This window comes from Zalophus californianus, chromosome 7 (genome assembly GCF_009762305.2).
Source record: "Zalophus californianus isolate mZalCal1 chromosome 7, mZalCal1.pri.v2, whole genome shotgun sequence".
Taxonomy (NCBI): Eukaryota; Metazoa; Chordata; class Mammalia; order Carnivora; family Otariidae; genus Zalophus; species Zalophus californianus.
In genome coordinates, this window is record NC_045601.1 from 91,293,797 (window position 1) to 91,317,767 (window position 23,971).

At 33.9% G+C, this 23,971-nt stretch overlaps 1 protein-coding gene across 1 annotated transcript in view; it reads left to right on the forward strand.

Annotated features, from left to right (window-relative positions):
• EYS (eyes shut homolog) overlaps window positions 1-23,971 on the forward strand; it is a 1,577,782-nt gene that overhangs the window by 1,123,979 nt on the left and 429,832 nt on the right. The window contains 1 exon segment of the mRNA XM_027604057.2: window positions 9,900-10,129. Coding sequence (XP_027459858.2) covers window positions 9,900-10,129 — 230 coding nt within the window.

The window sequence follows — 23,971 nt, forward strand, 5'->3', positions numbered from 1 at the left end:
CATTTTGAGAAGTTCCAGGAAGATTAAAGAAAAAAATGATGACTTCCATTTTGGGTAATATAGCAGCTGAAAAAAACATTCCAACTACAGGACAGACATAAAATATAGGCTAACATAGAGAAAAAGTTTTAAATAATTAAAATGCCAAAATAATGAGAAAAATCCCTGATGATGAACTTTTAAAGGTATCCAGAGAAGAAAGACAAGTTTCCTACATTAGAAGGATAATTGCATGTAGCAAATTAATTTTCAATAGGAATAACAGAAGAAGGAAAATGGAAAACATACAAAATGCTTGGAAAGACCAGGAAATCTTATTTGAAAAGACATAAAATAGAGCAATATCTGTCATATATAATTATCTCCTATAAATTGAAGTAAAAACAAATAACCCAATTGAAAAGGTGAGAAAAGTATATATTCTAGAGATTTAAAATAGATAAAATGTAAATGACAAATGATATATTTAAAAATCACAATTCGAATCAGAAACAACAGTGAGGTTATAATTTTTATAATGCTTATTCATAAGATACATAACCAACTAAATGAATATGATATCTAATTTTGGTGAGGGATTAGGGAAATTAGTAACCAAAAACAATCTTGGGAGCTTACTTTTGTACAGGCTTTTATGAACTCTATATTAAAATACAAATTTGGCATACTTACTTCACCCAACAAGTTTTACTTCTAGGTATTTATTCTTCAGATATATTCATAGATGTGCACAAGATATTTATACAATGAATTTGCTGTCATATGTATAATTTGAAAAATTATATTAAAAATATATGAATAAATTTATATCAATAGGTCAATGATTAAATACTTTGTGATACATTTACACTAAGAACTTCTCATTAAAATTTCTGAGCCTTATTTTTTTGTTTGTTTTTATTATTATTATTGTTATGTTAATCACCATACATTACATCATTAGTTTTTGATGTAGTGTTCCATGATTCATTGTTTGGTATAACACCCAGTGCTCCATTCAGTACATGCCCTCTTTAGTACCCATCACCAGGCTAACCCATCCCCCCACCCACCTCCCCTCTAGAACCCTCAGTTTGTTTCTCAGAGTCCATTGTCTCTCATGGTTCATCTCCCCCTCTGATTTCCGCCCCCTTCATTCTTCCCCTCCTGCTATTTATATGTAATGACAATAAAATATCTCCAAGATATTTTGTGAGGGGAAAAGCATACAAATTCTTTTTTGTTTTAGTTTTATTAAATAAGAATATTTATAGCATGATTTCTATGGCAGAGCCTGGCTGGATTCACCAAATTAATTTTCCTACCTTCCCTGGCATATAGCTAGATTACTTCCCACCCTTTTTGGCCATATGACTTAGTTTTGGCCAGTGGAATGGAATGGAAGAAGATTTTCCATGCTCCATCTTTCCCCCTTCTCTTACCTGGTTAGTTATTTAGATATTTGCAGGTGACATACAAGGCAACCTCAGAAACCACATGGTGAGAATGGTGAAGACTATGTCTCCTGAGACTCTGGATGTCAATGAATGACTACAGGAAACAATTTTTCCTTCCACCTATGCTGATTGAACTTTATATGAACAAGAAGCTTCTATGTTGCTAGGCTCCTGAGATTTCAAAGTGTATCTACTACAGGAGCTAGCATTGTCCTTTATAATTCAATTTCACTTGTTCAAAAACTATTAAAAAAAAGAAAATTAAATTATATGTCCCATATAATCTAGGTATATATTTGTACAAAATGGAACATAGAGTGATTGCCTCTTGTGAATGGAGTGGTATTGGGTTGGAGGACGATATGAATAAGTGCTCTCACTTCGTGTACTTCTATAGCATTAGAGTTATTTGTATTATTTCTTTAGTTAGATATATGTATAATATTGATACAATTAATGACATCTAGGGGAAGCCCAAAATAAATTTAGAGACAGTAACCTTGGAACTTAAAGGAAGTTCTTTTGTTCTTACAGAAAGAAAGGAATATTTTAAGGTAAAAGTACACTTTAGGGAAACCTAGTTATGAAAGGCATGAAGCATGAAATATTGAAAAAATTACACTAAGATGTGGTTAGAACATATATTGGATATATATTAAGGCACTGGAGGCAGATAAAATGGAAAAATAAGATAGAACCAAATCACAGAAGGAGGTATATTTTCCATTGGAATAATTTTTGGCATGGGAGTAATATACGAACAAGAAAGGTGGGAAGGATGGATTAAAGAAAAACAGGAACTAAAGTCAGAGATACTGAAAAGAAAATATGAACATAGTAGAACTGACAGAAGGCAGAAAAGATATTTTACTAGTTTTTAAAAAGGGTGGTGGAGGTTTAGAGTTTCAGATATGGAAAGGAAGAAAAGGAAAGAAATCCAGGGTTTCTCATAGTTCCTGATTTGGCATATTGACATAAAGCATTAATTTAATTCCCATCCAGCATTGGGCTCAGAGTCAAGATCAGGACAGCTTGCATGTTCTCTGTGATCAGGAACAACCCCCAGTAGGGCTGAAATGGGAAAGGAGAATCACAATCTTATCAATCAGAGTACAGCTCTTCAAAGTTACCCACCCTATATATTGAGAAACAGTGGCTTGGATTACCCTGGAGTAGAAATCTTTTCTAACACACAGCAATGCTGTGAACATCCATTATGTGAGAATGCTGTGATCTAAAAGAACCTTATCTATGAATATGTAATAGTTAAAAAATAAAAAATTGTGAGAATGAGAAATGTATTCCTTTAGTGAGAAAAATTGGGACAATGTGAAAACATGATCTTTTAAAATCCCCGTATTATGTTAATAGTGAATTAATTTACTTGTGTTTTAAAATGTTAAATATTATTGCATTTGTTATTAGGATAGTATTCTTATTTTATTGAATAATGTTATACTAAAAAAGAAGAGTAAAACTTGAGATTAATGTTTTCAGATTGATTCTTCCATGTATAATTTGTTGTTTTGATATTTAATTTTTATCCGAATGGTAAAAGAGAATTTTACATGTACTAATAGTAATTTTATGTATTTCCTCTTTTGATATAATTATGTTAAATACATTTTAAATAGCAAACATGTCTGTGTTTTGCTCTCAGGAAGAATTCACTATGATTAATTATTTTTGAAATTATTAGATCAAACTAAAGACAACATGAATTTTATTTTTTTTAAGATTTTATTCTTTTATTTGACAGAGAGTGAGAGAGGGAACACAAGCAGGGGGAGTGGGAGAGGGAGAAGCAGGCTTCCCGCAGAGCAGGGAGCCAGATGCGGGGCTCGATCCCAGGACCCTGGGGTCATGACCTGAGTCAAAGGCAGACGCTTAATGACTGAGCCAGCCAGGTGCCCCGACAATATGGATTTTAGAGCTAGTAGACAATGTTGATAATTTAAATAAAGGTTTTTGGGGGGTTTTTTTGAAGAGGGAGAGAGAGGGTGGGGAAGAGAAGGAATCTTAAGCAGGCTCTACGCCCAGTTGCAGAGCCCAACATGGGACTTGATCTCACAATCCTGAGATCATGACCTGAGCCAAAATCAAGAGTCAGATGTTTAGCCAACTGAGCCACTCAGATGCCTCTTAAATTAAGATCTGAAACCATTTTTCAATATATTTAAAGCTCTGTTTGATATCATGATGTTCTCATGATTTTGAGAGTTAAAGGAGAAATTAAATTCTTCTCTGGGTTTATTCCTGTTAGCCACCAGCACTAAAACATGACTAGGTGTTGTCAGTTATCCTGCATGGGAATTGAAGGCCTGACCACTAAGAAACTCCACAGAAAGAGTACAATTTTATGTCTTTACATAGTAGGCAGTCTTTTGAACATGTAAAGTTTTAATAAAATCCACAAATGAGGAATATATTTTAAGCATGTAAATAATCACACAACCCTAATAACTATAAAAGAAAGGATTAATCATTTTTATGTTAAATACAACTTTCTTGGTGGCATAATATGCTAAAATAAATTCAAAACATAAAATTGTGAAGGGCGCCTGGGTGGCTCAGTCGTTAAGCTCTGCCTTTGGCTCAGGTCAGGATCCCAGAGTCCTGGGATCGAGCCCCACATCGGGCTCCCTGCTCAGCAGGAAGCCTGCTTCTCCCTCTCCCACTCCCCCTGCTTGTGTTCCCTCTCTCGCTGTGTCTCTCTCTGTCAAATAAATAAATAAAATCTTTAAAAAAAATTGTGAAAAATACTTGCTACATATATGACAAAGAGCCAATTTCTTCAATATACAAAGAACTTAAATATCCAGAAAAACATCTATACAACTAATAAAATGTCAAAGGACATGAACAGATAGTTCACACTTGCAAAGACAAATGGAAATAACACTGTGAAAATAGTTTGTAACAAATCATGCAAACTGAGTGACTTAAAACAATACATTTTCTTACAGTTGTGGAGGTCGGAAATTTTGATATGAGTGTCACTGGGCTAAAATCAAGGTTTTGGTTGGACTGCATTTTTTCTGGAGTCTCGAGAAAAGAATTCAGCATTTAGAGGCTCTCCACCCCTTGGCTAGTGACCTTCTTTCATCTTTAAAACCAACAATGGTCAGTTGAGTCTTTTTCACATCGCATCCTTTTGACACTGACTCTTCTTCTGCCACCAACTTAAAATACTTTTAAAGACAACTTGTGATTACATTGGGCCCACATAGATGTATCTAGGATAATCTAGGATAATATCTCAGTTAAAACCAGCCAATTAGAGGCACCTATGTGGTGCAGTTGGTTAAGCACTGACTCTTTGTTTCAGCTCCAGTCGTGATTTCAGGGTCATGAGATATCATGCCCTGTGTGGGCCACACTTAGCGCAGAAGCTGCTTGGGACTCTGCCTCCCTCCCTCTGCCCCTCCCTGCCTCTCTTTCTCTCTCTCTCAAATAAATAAATAAATAAATAAATAAATAAATCTTTAAAAATAAAAATAAAACAGCCAATTAGCAATCTAATTCCATCTTCAACCTTATAACATACACATGCATAGGTTTCAATGAATAGAATGTGGATATATTTAAGGGGACCATCATTCTGCTTACTATACTTATGAATAAAGAAATGTAAATTGAGGAACTCCTGGGTGGCTCAGTCAGTTAAGTGTCTGCCTTCAGCTCAGGTCATGATCCCACGCTGCTGGGATCAAGTCCCACATCATCAGGCTCCTTGCTCAGCAGGGAGCCTGCTTCTCCCTCTCTCTCTGCCACTCCCTCTGCTCATGCTCTTTCTCTCTTTCTGTCTCTGACAAATAAATAAAATTTAAAAAAAAATAATTGAAATAACAGGAAGTTGATAGTTTTATGTAACTGTTAAAGATTTAAAATTCAATAATAAAACTAGTGGCATAAATGTGTTGTAAGTTGCTACTACATGAACTATAGCAACTATTTTAAGGGAAATTTGTCAAAATCCACAGAAAATTTAAATATACAGAACACTTGTAGGAATGTATGATGCAACAAGGATGTGGACAAATTGGAACTCTAATATTTTACTAGCAGGATTGTAAAATGGTACAGCCTCTTTGGAAAATAGTTTAGCCGTTGATTAGAATGTTAAACATAAAATATATGACTCAGCAATTCTACTCCAAGGTATATATCCAAGAAAATTGAAAACATACATCCAGGCAAAAGCTTGAATGTAAATGTTCATAGCTGCATTATTCAAATAGACCAAAATTAAAAACTGCTCAAATGTCTATCAAGTAACAAATAAACAGGATGTGGTATATCCATATCAGTGATAAAAAGCAATAAAGTTTTGTTATATACAAAAGCAAGAGTGTACCCTGAAAACATTATGGTAAGTGGAAAAGCCAGTCACAAAAGATGACATACTATGATTCCATTTATATAAAATGTCCAAAACAGGCAAATGTATACATACAGAATGTAGGCTGAAGGTAGGTGGTGGGGAGTGACTGTTAGTAGATACAGAGTTTCTTTTACAAAAGACAAAATATAAAATTAGATTATGGTGATGGTTGCACCACTCTGGATCTACTAAAATTTATTGGATCTTGCACGTTAAATGGGTATAACTCAATATAGCTATCAAAAGGAATGTATGACTCAGATAATAAGGAAAAACTTGAAACAGCGTAAATATATTAATTCCAAACTGATAGGATCAATGATGTATAACCAAACAATACAACACTTTGCAACTTTTAAAAGGAAAATGAAGAACTGTACCTACTGATAGGGCAGCCTGCTAAGAGTTATTTTTAGGTGAAAAAGTAAAGAGTCGATTAGTGTATTCTAGTAGGTGAAAAGATAAGTAGATAAAAGATAAGTAAAATGGAGTATGTACAAACTCAAGATTCCTCCAGCTGAGTTTCTTTCTTTTAATACTTCATCATAATTTAAAAGTTATGTTTTTCTGCTTACAAAGCAGGGCTTCCAGAGTTCACATTTGTGAATGAGTCCATTCCTTCTAAGAAGTGGAAGCCAGACAAATGTCTGCTGGGCAGTGATAAAGTCAGCTGACAAGCAAAATCCCTCAGGCTACAGCAATGTGAACTACTTGTTGACTGCCATGGAAATGATTCTGTAGAACTGTCTGGAAACAGGAGAATGGCAGGAATGAGACACCAGGTAGAGTGTCCTCCTTTCTTGTTCCACCTAGAGCTCCCACAACATGATTTGCAATCTCTGTCATATCAAGGTGCCTTTCTCTAAGGGTCACGCTTGATTTTGAGTAAAATTAGCATATCATCCCATCATTAATTCATTCAGAAAAAGGTCATTAGAGGTGACTACTTGTTACAGCAGTGACTGGTTCATCACAAAGATACCCGAGAGACAGTCAAGTAGATTCTTTACGCTTACTATTTTAGATAGTAAACTAGTATTTAAATAAGAAAGGCAATGAAGTTTTACAGTATTGTTAATTTAAAAAACAATTTTGGAAAACACTGAATCTTGATTTATTTCTAAGCTCTCATGTATTCATAATTTTTAGAATGAAAATAATTACAACTTTAATGCTCCTTTTTTTACATTGCTAATTATATCAGTATGACCATCATCTAATTGGGTTTAATAAATGTCCACATTTACTTGATATTTTTAACCTTTTATGTAAAAATAAGTTAAAATGTTATCCAAAGAAATTTTTGTTTCTTTTTAAATATATAAAAAATTGAATAACATTTATTTTAATTCTAAAATACGTAAATAATGGGGTATCTGGGTAGCTCAGTTGGTTAAGCATCTGCCTTTGGCTCAGGTCATGGTCCTGGGGTCCTGGGATTGAGTCCCGCATCGGGCTCCCTGCTCAGCGGGGATTCTGCTTCTCCTTCTGCACCTCCCTGCTGCTTGTGTGCTCACTCTCCCTCTCTCTCTCAAATAAGTAAATAACCTTTAAAAAAGTCATTAAAATAGGTAAGTAATGACATAATTTATAATTTAAGAAAAGAAAAATACTGAAAGTCAAGGACTCTTAATAGTAATATATCAGATACAAAATTTGATCTTAACAGAATATATCATATTGGTGCTATTTTCAAAATTTGATTTATGACTGATGTTTTAATTGATGGATCAATTAATAGCAATCATTATGTATAATCAGCAGCTGAAATGTGCAACATATTGATTTTTTTCAGGTGAGACACAGGCTCCCTTAGCAGCTATTATGGGAGAAAGAAGTAGTGACATTTAATTCAGTCTGATTTATTCCTGAAAGAGATGATTGACTGCAGTTCATGAAGTCCATAGCAAGAGACAGACAAAATGGTGAAATCATTAAGAAACAATAAAACTAAAAATTAAATTAGAATATAGAATACCAAGTAAAAATCCCATGAACTTCAAATTAGCAGTGCTTGATGGAAGTTACTTTAAAGGGACAAACTTATATTATGAGTTCAAATGGGAAGAACTATGTTAATCTAATAGAATGAAATCCAAGAAAATTGATTATAAGATTGTATCAAAAGTGTTAGAATTTATATTATTTATAAAACTAAAGAGCTGTGTGATGGAGTTCTGAAATTGACCCCAAAGATAAAATTATTTTCACTTGCTATTATTCTTGTTAGTACTGTGGTCCATTGCATATGTACAAAAATTATTCAAATTAATTTAAAAAGTGTTTCTTAGAGAGCCTACTGGGGGATAAGCATCTTTGTCAGGGATAAAATGAAGTAAAGAGCAGAGATGATCCATCCATCCATTCGTCGTGGAGATTGCATTCAAGGAGAGAGAAGACAGTCAGCTTAATCATAAATATAACTGTATGGCTACAACCTGTGATAAACACCATAAATAAGAATTGAGGTTGCAAAAGGATTGTAAAACAAAAGAACTGACCTGCACATTAATATTACTTTGGTAAAATGTTTTCATAAATTGTCTCCCTTTCTTCAGCTTCTTTTTATTCCAATAAGTTGACATGGGTATATACAGGAGATGCAAAAATAACCAAGTCTCTAAATATCAGTCAGAGGTTATCGTCGAACTGACTTCTTTTGCCGAGGTTTAATCTTTATGACAATGTACAAAATAAACATTTACTCAGTTAAGTTGTCGATTATTTGTATCATAGCAAGATTTTTTTACATTAAAAGGATAATTCTCTTGATGATTGTATTAAATGAAAATTCCAAAAGCACTGCTTCCAAACAGTATGTAATACTCAGGAGTACTCTGAAGACATTAATTCAACAAATATTTTTAGAATGTTTACTATGAATAAGGAATTCTCCCAAAATGAGGAATTTGTTTCTGGAGGAAAGATAGAAAACAATGACCAATGTTCAGCCTGGCTGAAGTAGCTCTACGTAAAATAAAAAATATATTCCAAGCCAGTGGAAAATATTCTAGCAGTGGTACAATAACATATGGAATTTTAGAGATAAAAGAAATATCAATTTCTTGTCAGTGAACCAGGAGCAACGAAGAAGGTTAGTAATATGAAATGAAATAGTAATTTCATTGGGTATGAGAGAAGTTAAGGTACTTATTAGGGGGGCACCTGGGTGGCTCAGATGGTTAAGCATCTGCCTTTGGCTCAGGTCATGATCCCAGGGTCCTGGGATCGAGCCCCCATCGGGCTCCCTGCTCCGCAAGAAGCCTGCTTCTCCCACTCCCTGAAGCTTGTGCTTTCTCTTTCGCTATCTCTCTCTCTCTCTCTCAAATAAATAAATAAAATCTTTAAAAAAAAAGGTACTTATTAGGGATCACAATAAAATAGGCTGGAAAACAAAGAAGAAAATAATTATCAAGAGGCTTTGAATGTAAAAGTAAGGAACTTCATCTTAATTCAAAGGGATATTTGTTGTTGTTGTTGTATCATTATTAGAGAAGAAAAAATTAAGCTGGTAGTAAAATTTGTGAAAGTAATTAGAGAATTACTTGCAGGCATTCATAAGGTACCTCTTGGGTAACTTTTAGAAATGAATGCAAGTCATTTTGAAGAATACATATTTCTAGTAATCAACCTAGAAATAATTCAAGTTCAAGCAGTTTTACCATTAAAATGTAACATGGCCTAATTTCTTGATCTTCAGTTCATGAGGGTTAAAATAGCCAAAGTAGAACTATGTTTAGCCAAATCAAATTATTTTACATAAGAGAACTGACTCTTAGGCTTTCTGAGGTTGATACATCCAGGTTTTTTTACTACTTAGAAGAAATTAACTAAGCTTCTCAAAACTACATAGGTTGACTACAGCTCTGTGATCCACCTAGGGTCACATTCTGTCACTTAGGCATTTTCAACATTTATAAATCCCACAGCTGGAAAACAAACATGACTATTTATCCTCAGTTAAACCGTGCATGCTATTGTTTTTATTTCGTCTTATTTTAAATCAAAGTTTCTGTTATTTCTGTTTAAGTTCATGTAGTTTTACTTACATTGTGTTTTCTGATCTTTTTATAACCTAGATCCCAGGATTCTAATCTGTCTACAGTGTCCTCTGTTGCTCCTTCTGGTGTAACAGAAGGGGTTGGCTCCCTATGGACTTCCCTCAGCTCCCCTCTTGTAGTGCCACCCGTGTGCCGGGAGGATGTGTGTCACAATGGAGGCACTTGCCATCCTGGGTTCCTCTCCAGTGGTATGTTCTCATTCCACTGTGACTGTCCACTACATTTTACTGGCCGTTTCTGTGAACAAGGTAATCAATCTTCATTTATTTTTAAAAATTTCTCCAGAGGGTGCAAGGGAATTGCAACCTTATTGTACACATAGACAGATACTAGCACAAACAAGAAACATCTGTATAATTTTATTTAAAAATGAATTCTGATAGAACACTTTTGGTTCAGTGTTGTAGAAGCAAACCTAAGATTTTTTTTCTCCATTAGAATTGTTATTCAGATTATATTTTTAATTGTCACACAAAATAAGAGTTAAAGTTGAAATGTAGTGTCATTTATATGGTTTCTTCTAAAATTATGGTATAGTCCATCCGTTGTCACCATAGAAACAATTAAATTCTACTTTATACTATTTTTATTGCTTAGTTGTTAATCAAATCATTTTTTTATATTTTATAAACAGATACCCATATTTAAATTATTTTGGTAAGAAGAGTACATTATTTTTTGATGTTTAGGAATATTGTTTTAGTATTAATGGAGCTATTTATGAATCAAAAGAAGATTTCCCTATTGTCAACATCTAATGGCCTCCTACGAGTCTCTCAGTTAATTAAAGCAGTGTTGGGTGATTAGAGCCAGAAATGCCCTCGACAGATTACAAAGGCATTAGGTCATGATGCATGTCCCTACACTAAGAGCTGAAAAGTGACATTGTTTTCTATATAAAATTAATCACTGGTTCTAAACTGGCTAAGTGAAGATGTGGATTACTGTTGGATAATGATTCAGATGGCAAAGAATTTCATTATTTATCCATGATTGTGTTAAATATTTCCTTTTTTAAATACCAAAATGTAGGACCTCTGGAAGCAAACTCATAGAAACACATAATACATCATTCAACTCTTCTTGCCAAATGACCTTGTATGAGTGCTATGTGTTAATATTCAGCCAAGTAAGCAAGTAAATATAATAAAAGGCATGGAAATGTAAACTTGGTCTATTTTAATGCTCATTATATAAATATTATGTGTCCTTAAAGTCTATTTTTTAACTGTAAAATGCTTTTGAGGACACATCACTATTGCTTGATTTTTTAGTGAATGTTTCCTAAGTCTGCAAAATATGAGACTTGACTTCCGCTACAGTGTGAAATCATTTATATTACATTCTATAAGTAGAGTTCTAGGGACATAATTTGGATTGTAAACCTGTTTTAGATCCACCCTTAGCCATTTAAATCTCTGAAAGGGCTTTTTCTTTTTTTAATTTCATACTAGGTAGAGTTTTAGAAAAATACCCTTCTTACCTTTCTTGAACTATACTTTGATTTTTAATGTTTTTTAAATCCAAATTTACTAATGATAGTGAAATTGATGTTATAAAATGAGGAGTCCTTAGTTATTGGTTATAGCTCCTGGTCAGTCACACATGTTAGACTACAAATGACCCTCCAGCCATAATCCTTACCTCTCCCACTGAATCCCCAGTTCTCCCTCCTTTAACTCCTTACTGAGTAGCTTTAACACTGATGCACAGAACTTACTTTCCTCCAGAAAGAGAGAAATCCAGGTTTATTTGGAGTTAAACCCAAGGCTTGACTGAAGTTTAGTTGTATTTGGTGTTTTCGGTGGCAGAATGTAAGAGGCTGACCTCAGGAAAAGAATTGGGAATATCTGTTTTGTATTTGTTGTTGAGGATATTTTTTTTCAGCATTATTAATCACTTTCTACCTCCTGCATTTTAATGTTTTTCCTGTTGAATTTACAGTATTTTAAAGACAAATAATTGGATGACATGCATTACAAAAATTAGATAATCCACTATAGAATATTTATTTCTAAGTGCAAAATAATGAGAAGATGTGACTAATTATTACCAATTAGAGTTTTTTTTTAAGAAACTTTAAGTCGGTAATATCTGAGGTTTGTGATACTCTAAACAAAATTCATTCAACAGATTATCTGTTATTATAATATTATCTGTATATATATATATTATCTGTGATTTTGTTCTTGCCTCCTTTTGGGGAAATATTTCAGTATAATTTTTAGAATGTGGTATACTACGCTCCAACTGTAAAAATTATATTTATTTTTAATCATTTATCCCTTTGAATTAAGTACCTTTCTTCTTTCAGTCATAAGGAAAGCCAGGCGCAGGTTTGTGTTTTCAATCTAATGCTCTAAATATAATTCATACTGGTAAGCATTTTACAATCCAGATTGACAGATGATAACTGGCGCCTAAGACCCATGATTCAGGAATCTGGTACCATGATGAGACTTTTTATAGCATTATCTAGATTGGCCAGTTGCCACAATTTCTAAGTGTAGATTTCAATAAACAGTATTGTGTGCCAGTTTCAGTGCTTCACCTACCTGGTAAAAATCTTGATTTGGATAAACAGTCTCCAAATCAATTAATTAATCCATCTTTATCTATCTATCATCTATCTATCTATTCTCAGTATTAAAATGCCTAGAATTTAAAGGTAATTGCTATGAGAATAATTTCTTAAATGAGTCCTTTATTGAGTACATTCAACATCTAAAATATATGAAATTCAGCTTCAGGAATGAAATTTACATAATATCACTGTGAAGAGTTCCGATTTACCAGACACTGCACTGAGTGCTTCATGCATCTTATTTCCCTTAACCCTCAGAATAACCCAGCTGAAGTGGGCACTGCAAATTACCCCCATTTACAAATAAGAAATCTAGGGCCTAGACTCTATTAAATTACTTGCTGAAGGTCACACAACTTGTATGTGGTAGAGTTGGAGTAGAAGCAATCTTGGCTGACTCCAGACTTCACATTTAACCATCATGCTCTATTGCTACACTAGTTAGAAGATCATATTTAACATGATGGCGTGGCATGGAATTTCTGAATTTTCTCACTCTTTAATCTGTGTAAGAAGTATTTTTATTTCAGGAAGAAAAGAGAATTTTCTTTAAAAAAATTTTGAAAGCCAGAAAACCAAAGATGTTAATGTTGATCTAAATTTTTACTGGAGAGTATTATTATTGTGATCAACCTAATATTAAACTGAAAAGTACATTAGGTGACCTGAAAAGAATCATATCTATTTCCATAATGATTTCAGTAAAACTGAAATATAGAAAATAGATGAAGATTTGAATTCCAGAAAAATCTAGATATCAATGATGAAGGACTACGATTCTCTGAAAAAAAATATATAATTGCACAGGCATCTATATGTAAAGATATGTTGGAAGTTGATTTTTCTTCACAACCTTGCTTTTTTACTTCCAGTTAATATCCTTAACTTGTGAGAGAATACTGACGTGTTTTATCATAACAACTTTGATTTTTCATAGCGAAATGGAGGTGTAAATTAGGTATAGACCTTAATTAAAATTGAGACCTTACTGAATCTAAACCTTACTAGATTCAGTAACACATAGAAGGTTTTTAGGGCTATGAGACTCAGTAACGGGTCACCCACATACATATTTCCTTTCTACTTGGCATTACATAATACACTCTATTTTATCAAATCATCCCTATCCAATCACCTAATAACATTGACTTTTATAGAATCAGTTTGATTTAATATGTGTTCTTTTTTTCTCAGCGCATGCTATCTTAATTCATATTAGTTAAACCTTGTTGCCTACTTTTATCATAATGATCCTGCATCTCACCAGGGGAAACATAAGAGCATATATTCTTGCTTTGTTTTAGATGGCTGCATGCAGGCAGATGGCTGTCTCCTACTGTAAAGTTCAGAGTGACAGATTTAGAATATCAGTGCCTTGTGCTGGGGGAAAGCATATGCCTCTGACTATTAATTATAGGATTAACATTTTTAAACAGCCCAATACTTTTTACTGTTCTATAAAACAGTTTTATAAATAGTACAATAAAGGAGTATTTAAATGCCATACATTAAAACCAAGAAATCTTTTGTTTTATTTGATATCCTGTCTGTGTATATCACATATATGTTTAAAGGTCAACTGTACTGAATAAATTGCAAACCTAGAAATAAAAATGAGAGGTTTTAGTAGGTGTTTTGTCTTGTTATAAAAGAAAAAAAGAAAGACTGCCTTAACACCTGCCTTTGCTTTTACCATAACAAGAATATATTTTAAAGGCAAACTAGAGAAGTTTGAATTGATTTATTAACTTTAGATCAGGTGACTGAATGTCAGACATCCCAGAGCCAAGAAGGCAGAAAAACAGAGCATTAATCAGCATCTTATAACAATGATTTATCTCCTTTACAAAGAACTGATGGTCTATATCATCAGCAAAGGGCCAAGAAATGGGTATTGGCCTTTTCAAACATAACACTGAAAAAGTTCAGGACTGAAAATTTAGTTTTTTAAATCCTAGAGCAGTGCTGCATATTTCTTAGTAAATGGTTCAATTGCTGAAATAGTGAGATGTTAAGTTGAAAATGAATGGAGATTGAAGTCAAGGACGGGGGCTGAAAGGAGACAAGATTACCGATCACCAAAGACAGAGGGTTTCAGTTTTGAAAGTAGGATTGGGCTGAAGGGCTCCAGTCTTCTCTGCTCTTTTCCACTATCAGTTGCTACACACTTTTCAGCAAGGAGCTCTGTGTTCAGTCGGTGGAAGAAGACGGCTCACTCCTCATCCTGGTGCTTGTAACTATGTAAAAAGTTGTTGTCCATCAATCTCTCTACTTATGCTGGTAATAATCCAGAAATTTCTATATAGAATGAGGAGGGAATACATATACCCCTCTATCTATCAAAAAAGGATGGCATTTATTTTGTCTCCTTTATTGCCTTAATTAACATTCTTTTATTCCACTGTAATTCAACACATTTAATTAAATAAACATTAACACCTAACATGTATAACACATGGAGTTAGTCTTTGGAGGTGGTATGAAATGAAGAACCCATTTTTGTCATTAAGTTTTCAGGTAGTTGTTCTCATGGGGTGTGGAGAAAGGGCTGCAAAGCAAAGGAAGACAAGCATAACAAAGGTCAGCTGATATTTCCCACCTCCTTCTTTAAAGCTACATAGTCTCAGCTCAACATCACCTCCTCCCCAACAATGTATTACTTAGGACCTATATTAGTTTTCTATTTCTTCCATAATTGATTATCACACCACTTAGTGACTTCAATAGTACAAGTTTATTATCTTAAAGTTCCATATACCAGAAGTCTGACATAATTCCTAGTGGGTAAAATCAAAGTGTTGGCAGGGCTGTGTTCCTTTCTGGAGGTTCTAGGGCAGAATCTGTTTCCTTTTCCAGCTTCTAGAGGAGCTTCATGGCCCCCTTCATTCATCTTCAAAGCAAACAGTGGTGGGTCTAGACATTTTCATACCATGTGACTCCATCTATGTGTCCACTTCACTTTTCTACATTTAGTGACCCTTATTACACAGAGATCATTCACATAATCCAGGATAATCCCTGTAGTTTAACATCAGCTGATTAGCAATTTTAATTGCAACTGCAACCTTAATGCCCTTTTGCTTTATAAAGTAAAATGTACATAGATCCTAGGGATTAGGGTGTGGACCTCTTTAGGGAGCCATTATTCCACCTACCATAGGACCTGTAGTCATTCCTCAGGGAATGTATGGGATCATATAATAGAAAAAGGAAGCTTATTAGATGGACATCTGATGCTCACAGACTTGAGTGAAGCAAGTGGAACCAACTTGGAAAATACACTCAGAAGGATACTCTGGAAGACCAGGAAACAGGAAGCATACTGAGGCTCATCCAAGAATAGGCTGGAGCACCACCACCACCACTGAAGCAGGGCTTTTATACTATCACTGTGTTCTGAGTCATTTGCTTAAGTTTCAGAGTCCCAAGAAATATTTTGAAATTTTCTGATTGGAAAAACCTCAGCCATATGCTAACCCACTGCCTGAGAAGGACAGAAAGGAGGTAGGTAAGAGGAGTCATTTTTTACCTTAGGCTTCTAACATAAGAACTAGATCATAAAATCTACTAAGATCCCAAACAATGGGCCTGTTCTTCATTTCCACACAAAAATAGAGTCATTCATACAAGGCTTTTATAGAACACATGTACACACACCTTAATATAAAACATTAATCTTTTCCTTAAAAATTCTTCAGGTATTTCTCCTCTCTATTCTCATCACTTCTCTAATTTCTGTTTTCTCCTTGCATTCCTGGTGTTTTTATTTATTTATATTGTAGAATAATTTAGCAAAATTTTTGTTGCCATTCTTCCTGCAAACACAATATAAACTTCTTATCAAAATATTTTCATGGATTGTTCCTTTCTAACATCCAATTTAGGTAATCAGGAAAAATATTCCATGAACAAACTGGTATCTGAAATGATACTTAGAAGGATGAGTTGGAGGAATTAGAATGAGCAGATTCATGAAGAAAAGAGTTGTCTAGTTTTGTGTGAAAGTGCAGGGTGCATGTGAGATCAGCTGAGAAATAAAGCTGGAAATTCAGGTGAGACCCATACTGCAGAGAACCCCAAATGGCGGATTAAAAATATTAATTTCTTAATTTATTAGTTGGGGTGCCTAGGTGGCTCAGTCGGTTAAGCATCCAACTCTTGATTTCAGCTGAGGTCATGATCTCAAGGTTGTGAGACTGAGCCCATGTCTCCACACTGGGCATAGAGTCTGCTTAAGATTCCCTCTCTCCCTCTCTCTCTGCCCCCGCTAAAATATATATATATATAAATTCATTAGCAGTGACTTTCATCAGGAAAAAGACATAGTGATCAGAAATTGCCTCAGGATGATGAATATGGGAGTAGAATTTAGAAAAGTTATGGTGAGGAGGGAAAAAAAGGCAGAAAAATGGGGACATAATTTTAACAGGCTAGAAAAATTGGATGAAAACTCTTTTAATCCTAGTGTTTCCTAATAATTTGGAAATATAACAGATGTTTATAATTTGAAAGTGTAATAGATCTTTATATAGTAAACTACTATACAGAAGTAGTTTAGATTTTTTATCAAAAATTACAATCCTAAGGACTATTTTTTTAATGTATTATTTTATGTAAAAGAAAAACTGTAGTATAAAATGTGATTGTAAAAGACAGGACACACCAAAAGTCCCTTTTTCTCTTCTTTCTTTTGCCATCTTCTGTCCCACCTAGACACTGAAAAGCTGAATCATATGCAATAAAACTTTATCAGGGCACAAACATTATGGATAATAAAGCAAATGATGTGGGCTTATTCTACAAAAGGTTAGTGACCAGGTAGCTAAACACTTATATATGTATGTGCACACTGGGAACTAGGAAATATCTTACCTTTCTCATTTCAGTCCTGAATTCCTCAAGTTCCATGACTTCATTATGTACAAATTATATTTATTTCTAACAGATTTATTGCACAACACACACACACACACACAGAAAAATTCAAAATAAGAAGAATTATTAAAACATATGTTTAGGGTCTTTTTTGAACTATCAAAACAATTTACAATTGGAAAACACCTTAAAATTAACATAGTTGAAAGTAGAATTTCACAACTATGGAAACAAAGTCCAAGAGAAGTAACTCATGGAAACTACTAGTTAAGGACAAATCTAGAACTAGAACACAATGTCCACATTCCAAATCCAATATTTTATCTGCCACAGCATGTGTTCACCAGAGTTGTTCAATGGTAGATTGCAAGTTGAATTGTGAAAGAAAGAAAGGAAGAAAGAAAGGAAGAAAGAAGAAAGAAAGAAAGAAAAAGAAAGAAAGAAAGAAGAAAGAAAGAAAGAAAGAAAGAAAGAAAGAAAGAAAGAAAGAAAGAAAGAAAGAAAGAAAGAAAGAAAAAGAAAAAGGAAGGAAGGAAGGAAGGAAGGAAGGAAGGAAGGAAGAAAAAGAAAAAGAAAGGAGTCTATTGTATATATTTGAGATAAACAATTACATAAACTTCTATAAATTAAGAGAATGATGACTTCGGTGGTACCAACTTATCTCTCTCTCTTTGTACATTAGATGGATATAGACAAATTTGACTGTAGACATGTAAACATGACATTTGATGAATTTACTAATTGTCCTTTTAATTGACAGGTTTAAAGTATGTTTGTCCTAAGGTAAATTTGCTTATAAAAATAGAAGAAAAGTTAATTAGAATTCTTTAGACTGCTACTTATGAAATCACTTTAAGGTGAAAATATTTAAAAAGAAGTAATAATTAGAAAAAAGTTGGTACATAGTGATCATGAAATACTTAATGTTCAGTGGTTATATAGATGCACTGTCCAATAATAATAGAATGCAAGGCACATAATGCAATTTTTAAATTTTCTTCTTGCTACATTAAAAAATAAAAAAGAAAAATTAATATATTTTATTTAGCCTAGTATATCCAAAATGTTATCAAACAATGTAAAAATATTAATGGAATATTTGAAATTCTCTTTTTCATATTAAGTCTTCCACATCTGATGTGTAATTTACACTTACAGCACATTAATTTGAACTAGGCACATTTCAAGCCTCATCTCAATAGCCACTTGCCTGGTGGATACCATACTGGACCACACAGCTTCACAAGATGAAAGGAAAATGGTGTAACAATTGTGATGATGTTGCCAAGTATTGAGTACTGAGATGGGGAGAACATGAAGAGACTTTTCTACTGAAAGGTTTGATTAGAATACAATGTGAGAAGATGAAAGCAACTGAAGTTTAAACGTCTCAGTCAAAAGACTGAATTATACCATTTATTTGTTAAAATAGCAAGCACTAAACAGTCATGTATTAAACACTAGAAAACTCATTTGGATCTCTCTTCTTTTACTTGTCCGTGCTTGCATTATCTATCTACTATTAGATGAGATGATACAGCAGAATCCTGAAGCCTTAAATGTCGTCTATACATTGATGGTTGCCAGATTTACATAACCAGTCCTGCCTTTGGCTGTATGTCAGACATGCATATTACATTTGTGTATTAAACAAGGCCTTTCACACAAAAAAATGGGTTGTTGATATTCTATGGAAATTTTCTCTCATTCTTATATTAATTCAGTTATAAATTAAGTTAGATGAAGACATTCACTTATATTTCTACCACAAATTCTTTGCATACTTAACTATGTGCCAAGCACAGCCTCCAATACTGGTCATACATTGGTGAATAAGATGGTAATAGTCCCTGCCTTTTGTCATTTACAAGAAGTATAAGCCAGTAAAAAAGTAAACACTCAAATATATAATCCAAACTGGTATACAGATTCTGAGATAGAGTGCTTATAATAAAGAAGAAAAACAGGGTAGTGTTCAGTGGGAGCAGAAGAAGACATATTTAGAAATCTATTTTTGAAGAAATGTCATTAATTCCAAAACTAAAAACTGAGAAAGTGTCAGGTTTTTGAATAGCAGGAGAATGTTCAAAGAGAATATTATGTTACCATGAAAATGAATATGTAAGAACGACTTTTTACCAGTTCTTTTTTGAGGGAAAACTGTTAAGTACCAATATTTTTTTTAGACTAAAGATGAGGCTAAAACAAATTAATGAAGAGAAAAACAGTTCCACTCATTTCATTCATCTGTATATTCAAATTTGTAGTGGACCCATTGCTTCTGCTCTCAAGAAATTTAGTGAAGTTTTATGATCAGATGATAAATATAAGGACTTTTTTTCTCAGTTGTTGCAGTCCATACCTTTTCAAAGAAAACATTGAGCTTTTCCAGATAAGAATATATTTTCTAATAATTAAATTAATAGAGTTATTTGAAATCTCTTCTTATTGTAACATTTTGTATAATGGTAAAAAAAAGGTACACTAATACTTTTGTATTATACTATTTACAGTGAAATTGTAAGATTTATAAAGATTTGAAAGAAAATTCTGTTTTTTAGTTACCTAGAAGATATTTCTCCAAAGAATTGAAAAATGTAAACTTAGATGGTAGGAGAATAGACAACAGTAAAAACAAAGGCTAATGTTAACCTGCCTTGAAATATTATTTATACAATGGCAAAACAAAGGACTATAATGGCCAGAGCTAATTAAGAATAAATTCTGTGGCCTCTGGGAAAGTGATATTCAGGCAACTATTTTCTTTTACATCTGATGTGCCTTTGGCAGGAAAAAATTAATAGAACTTGTATTTAAGAGGCAACATGATATCCTTACTCATAGATACAATTTTATTAATGAAATTGAGAACCACCTGAGCAAAAGAATTTAGTCTTTAAACTGTCTGTCCTTGAAATACTAAATCAATTTCAATTGATTTAATCTATTTTGTTAAGGTGTTTCTGTAGATGTCTCTTTATTTTCTGTCTTAGGATCATAGATATGGATATGAATAAATATGGATAGATAGAGATATGGAAATTGAAACCAATCCTCACACATATGTATGTCACCCTTTGCCTACAGTGCAATTCACTACTTGTGGATTAAAATGAAGAATGGATGCTTTGTATAATAGTGTTTCTGTAGATTAACATCAGGTGTAGTAACTAAGAAAGCAACAGACAGTAACAGCTAATAATTATCATTTCACACTTGTTACATACCATGCTGAGCTATTTTCATACATTTTCTTTTTCAGTCCTTGTGCCAACCCTGTAAGTCAGGTAATATTAGTCAAAGTTATTTTCATCTCTCAGTTATAGAAATCCACTCAATAAATAATAGCTAACATTTACCAGATGCTTAGTATGTGTTAGGCATTATTCTTTTTTTTTTTTTTAACTCAAGTTAGTTAACGTATAGTGTAGTATTGGTTTCAGGAATAAAATAGTAATTCATCACTTAAAACATAGCACCCAGGGCTTATCCCAACAAGTGCCCTCCTTAGTGTCCATCACCTATTTAGCCCATCCCCCCACCAATCCTCAGTTTGTTCTCTATAGTCAAGAGTCTTTTATGGTTTGCCTCCCTCTCTGTTTTTATCTTTTATTTTTCCTTCGCTTCCCCTATGTTCACGTGTTTTGTTTCCTAATTCCACACAGGAGTGAAATCATATGATATTTGTCTTTCTGTGACTGACTTGTTTTGCTTAGCATAATACACTCTAGTTTCATCCACACTGTTGCAAATGGAAAGATTTCATTCTTTTTGATGGCTGAGTAATAGTCCATTGTATATATGTACCACATCTTCTTTATTCATTTATCAGTCGATGGGCATCTGGACTCTTGGCATAATTTGGCTATTGTTGATAGTGCTGCAATAAACACTGGGGTGTATGTGCCCCTTCAAATCAGCATTTTTGTATCCTTTGGATAAATAGCTAGTGCAATTGCTGGGTGATAAGGGAGGTCTATTTTTTACTTTTTAAAAAGATTTATTTATTTATTTTTAGACAAAGAGAGAGCTGGGGCAGAGATAGAGGCAGAGGGAGAAAAGCAGACTCCCTGGGCTCAGTCTCATGACCCTGAGATCATGACCTGAGCCCAAATCAAGACTCGGACGCTTAACCGATGGAACCTCCCAGGCGCCCCTGTTTTTAATGTTTTGAGGAACCTCCATACTTTTTTCCAGAGTGTGGCTGCACCAGTCTGCTTCCCTACCAACAGTGCAGAAGTGTTCTCTTTCTCTGTATATTTGCCAACATCTGTTGTTTTCTCAGTTGTTAATTTTAGCCATTCTGACAGGTGTAAGGTGGTATTTCATTGTGGTTTTGATTTGTATTTCCCTGAAGATGAGTGATGTTGAACATTTTTTCATGTGTCTGTTAGCCATTTGTATGTCTTCCTTGGAGAAATGTCTTTTCATGTCTTCTGCCTATTTCTTAACTGGATTATTTATTTTTTCGTTGTAAATTTCAATGAGTTCTTTATAGATTCTGGATAGTAGCCCTTTATCCAATATGTCATTTGCAAATATCTTCTCCCATTCCAAGGGTTGCCTTTTAGTTTTGTTGATTGTTTTTTTTGGCCATGCAGAAGCTTTTTATCTTGAGGAGGTCCCAATAGTTCGTTTTTGCTTTTGTTTCCCTTGCCTCTGAAGATATGTCTAATAAGAAGTTGCTTTGGCCAAGGTCAGAAAGGTTGTTGCCTGTTTTCTCCTCTAGGATTCTGATGGTTTCCTGTCTCACATTTAGGTCTTTCATCTATTTTGAATATATTTTTGTGCATGGTGTAAGAAAGTGGTCCAGTTTCATTCTTCTGCATGGGGCTATTCAGTTTTCCCAACACCATTTGTTGAAGAGACTGTCTTTTTTTCCATTGAATATTCTTTCCTCCTTTGTCAAAGATTACTTGACCATATAGTCGTGGGTCAATTTCTGGATTTTCTATTCTATTCTCTTGATCTATGTGTCTGTTTTGGTGCTAGTACTAAACTGTCTTGATGATTACAGCTTTGTAATACAGCTTGAAGTCTGGGATTGTGATGCCTCCCACTTTGCTTTTCTTTCTCAACATTACTTTGGCTATTTGGGGTCTTTTCTGGTTCCGTACAAATTTTAGGATCATTTGTTCTAGTTCTGTGAGAAATGCTGGTGTTATTTTTATTGGGATTGCATTTAAAGTGTAAATTACTTTGGCTAGTATAGACATTTTAACAATATTTGTTTTTGCGATCCATGAGCATGGAATTTTTTTAAAAATTCAATTAATTAACATATAGTGTATTATTAGTTTAAGAAGTAGAGTTCAGTGATTTGTCAGTCTTATATAACACCCAGTGCTCATTACATCACGTGCCCTCCTTAATATCCATCACCCAGTTACCCCATTCCCCCACTCCCATCCCCTCCAGCAATCCTCAGTTTGTTTCCTATGACTAAGAGTCTCTTACGGTTTGTCTCCCTCTCTGATTTCATCTTGCTTTATTTTTCCCTCCTTTCCCCTGTGATCCTCTGTTTTGTTTCTTAAATTCCACATGAAGGAGATCATAATCATTGTTTTTCTGATTGACTTATTTCACTTAGCATAATACCCTTTAGTTGCAAGTGGCATATATATCATTGAAAATGGCAAGATTTCTTTTTTTTTTTTTTTTTTTTTTGATGGCTGAGTAGTAGAGCAGGGAATGTTTTTCCATTTTGGGGGGTCTTCTTCAGTTTCTTTCATAAGTGTTCTATAGTTTTCAGCATACAGATCTTTTACTTCTTTGGTTAGGTTTATTCCTAGGTATCTTATGGGTTTTGGTGCAATTATAAATGGGATCAGTTCATGGATTTCTCTTCCTGCTGCTTCATTATTGGTGTACAGAAATGCAACAGATTTCTGTGCATAGATTTTATATCCTGAGACTTTGCTCAATTCATGTATCAGTTCTAGCAGTTTTTGGTGGAGTCTTTCAGGTTTTCTACATAGAGTATCATGTTGTCTGCGAAGAGTGAAAGTTTAACTTCTTCCTTGCTGACTTGGATGCCTTTTATTTCTTTTTGTTGTCTTATTGCTGAGGCTAGGACCTCCAGTACTATGTTGAACAAAAGTGGTGCAAGTGGACATCCCTGTCATGTTCCCGACCTTTGGGGAAAAGCTCTCTTCCTGACCTTTGGGGAAAAAGTTTTTCCCCATTGAGGATGATATTAGCTGTGGGTCTTTCGTACATGATGTTGAGGTATGTTCCTTCAATCCTTACTTTTTGAGGGTTTTTATGAAGAAAGGATGCTGTATTTTGTCAAATGTTTTTTTCTGCATCTATTGAGAGGATCATATGTTTCTTATCCTTTCTTTTATTAATCTGGTGTATCATGTTGATTGATTTGTAGATATTGAACCACCCCTGCAGCCCAGGAGTAAATCCCACTTGATCATGGTGAATAAGCCTTTTAATGTTGTTGGACTCAATTAGCTAGTACGTTGTTGAAAATTTTTGCATCCTTATTCACCAGCGATATTGGTCTCTATTTATCCTTTTTAGTGGGATCTTTGTCTGGTTTTGGGATCAAGGTAAGGCTGGCGCCCAGAAAGAGTTTTGAAGTTTTACTTCCATTTATATTTTGGGAACAGGTTCAGAAGTA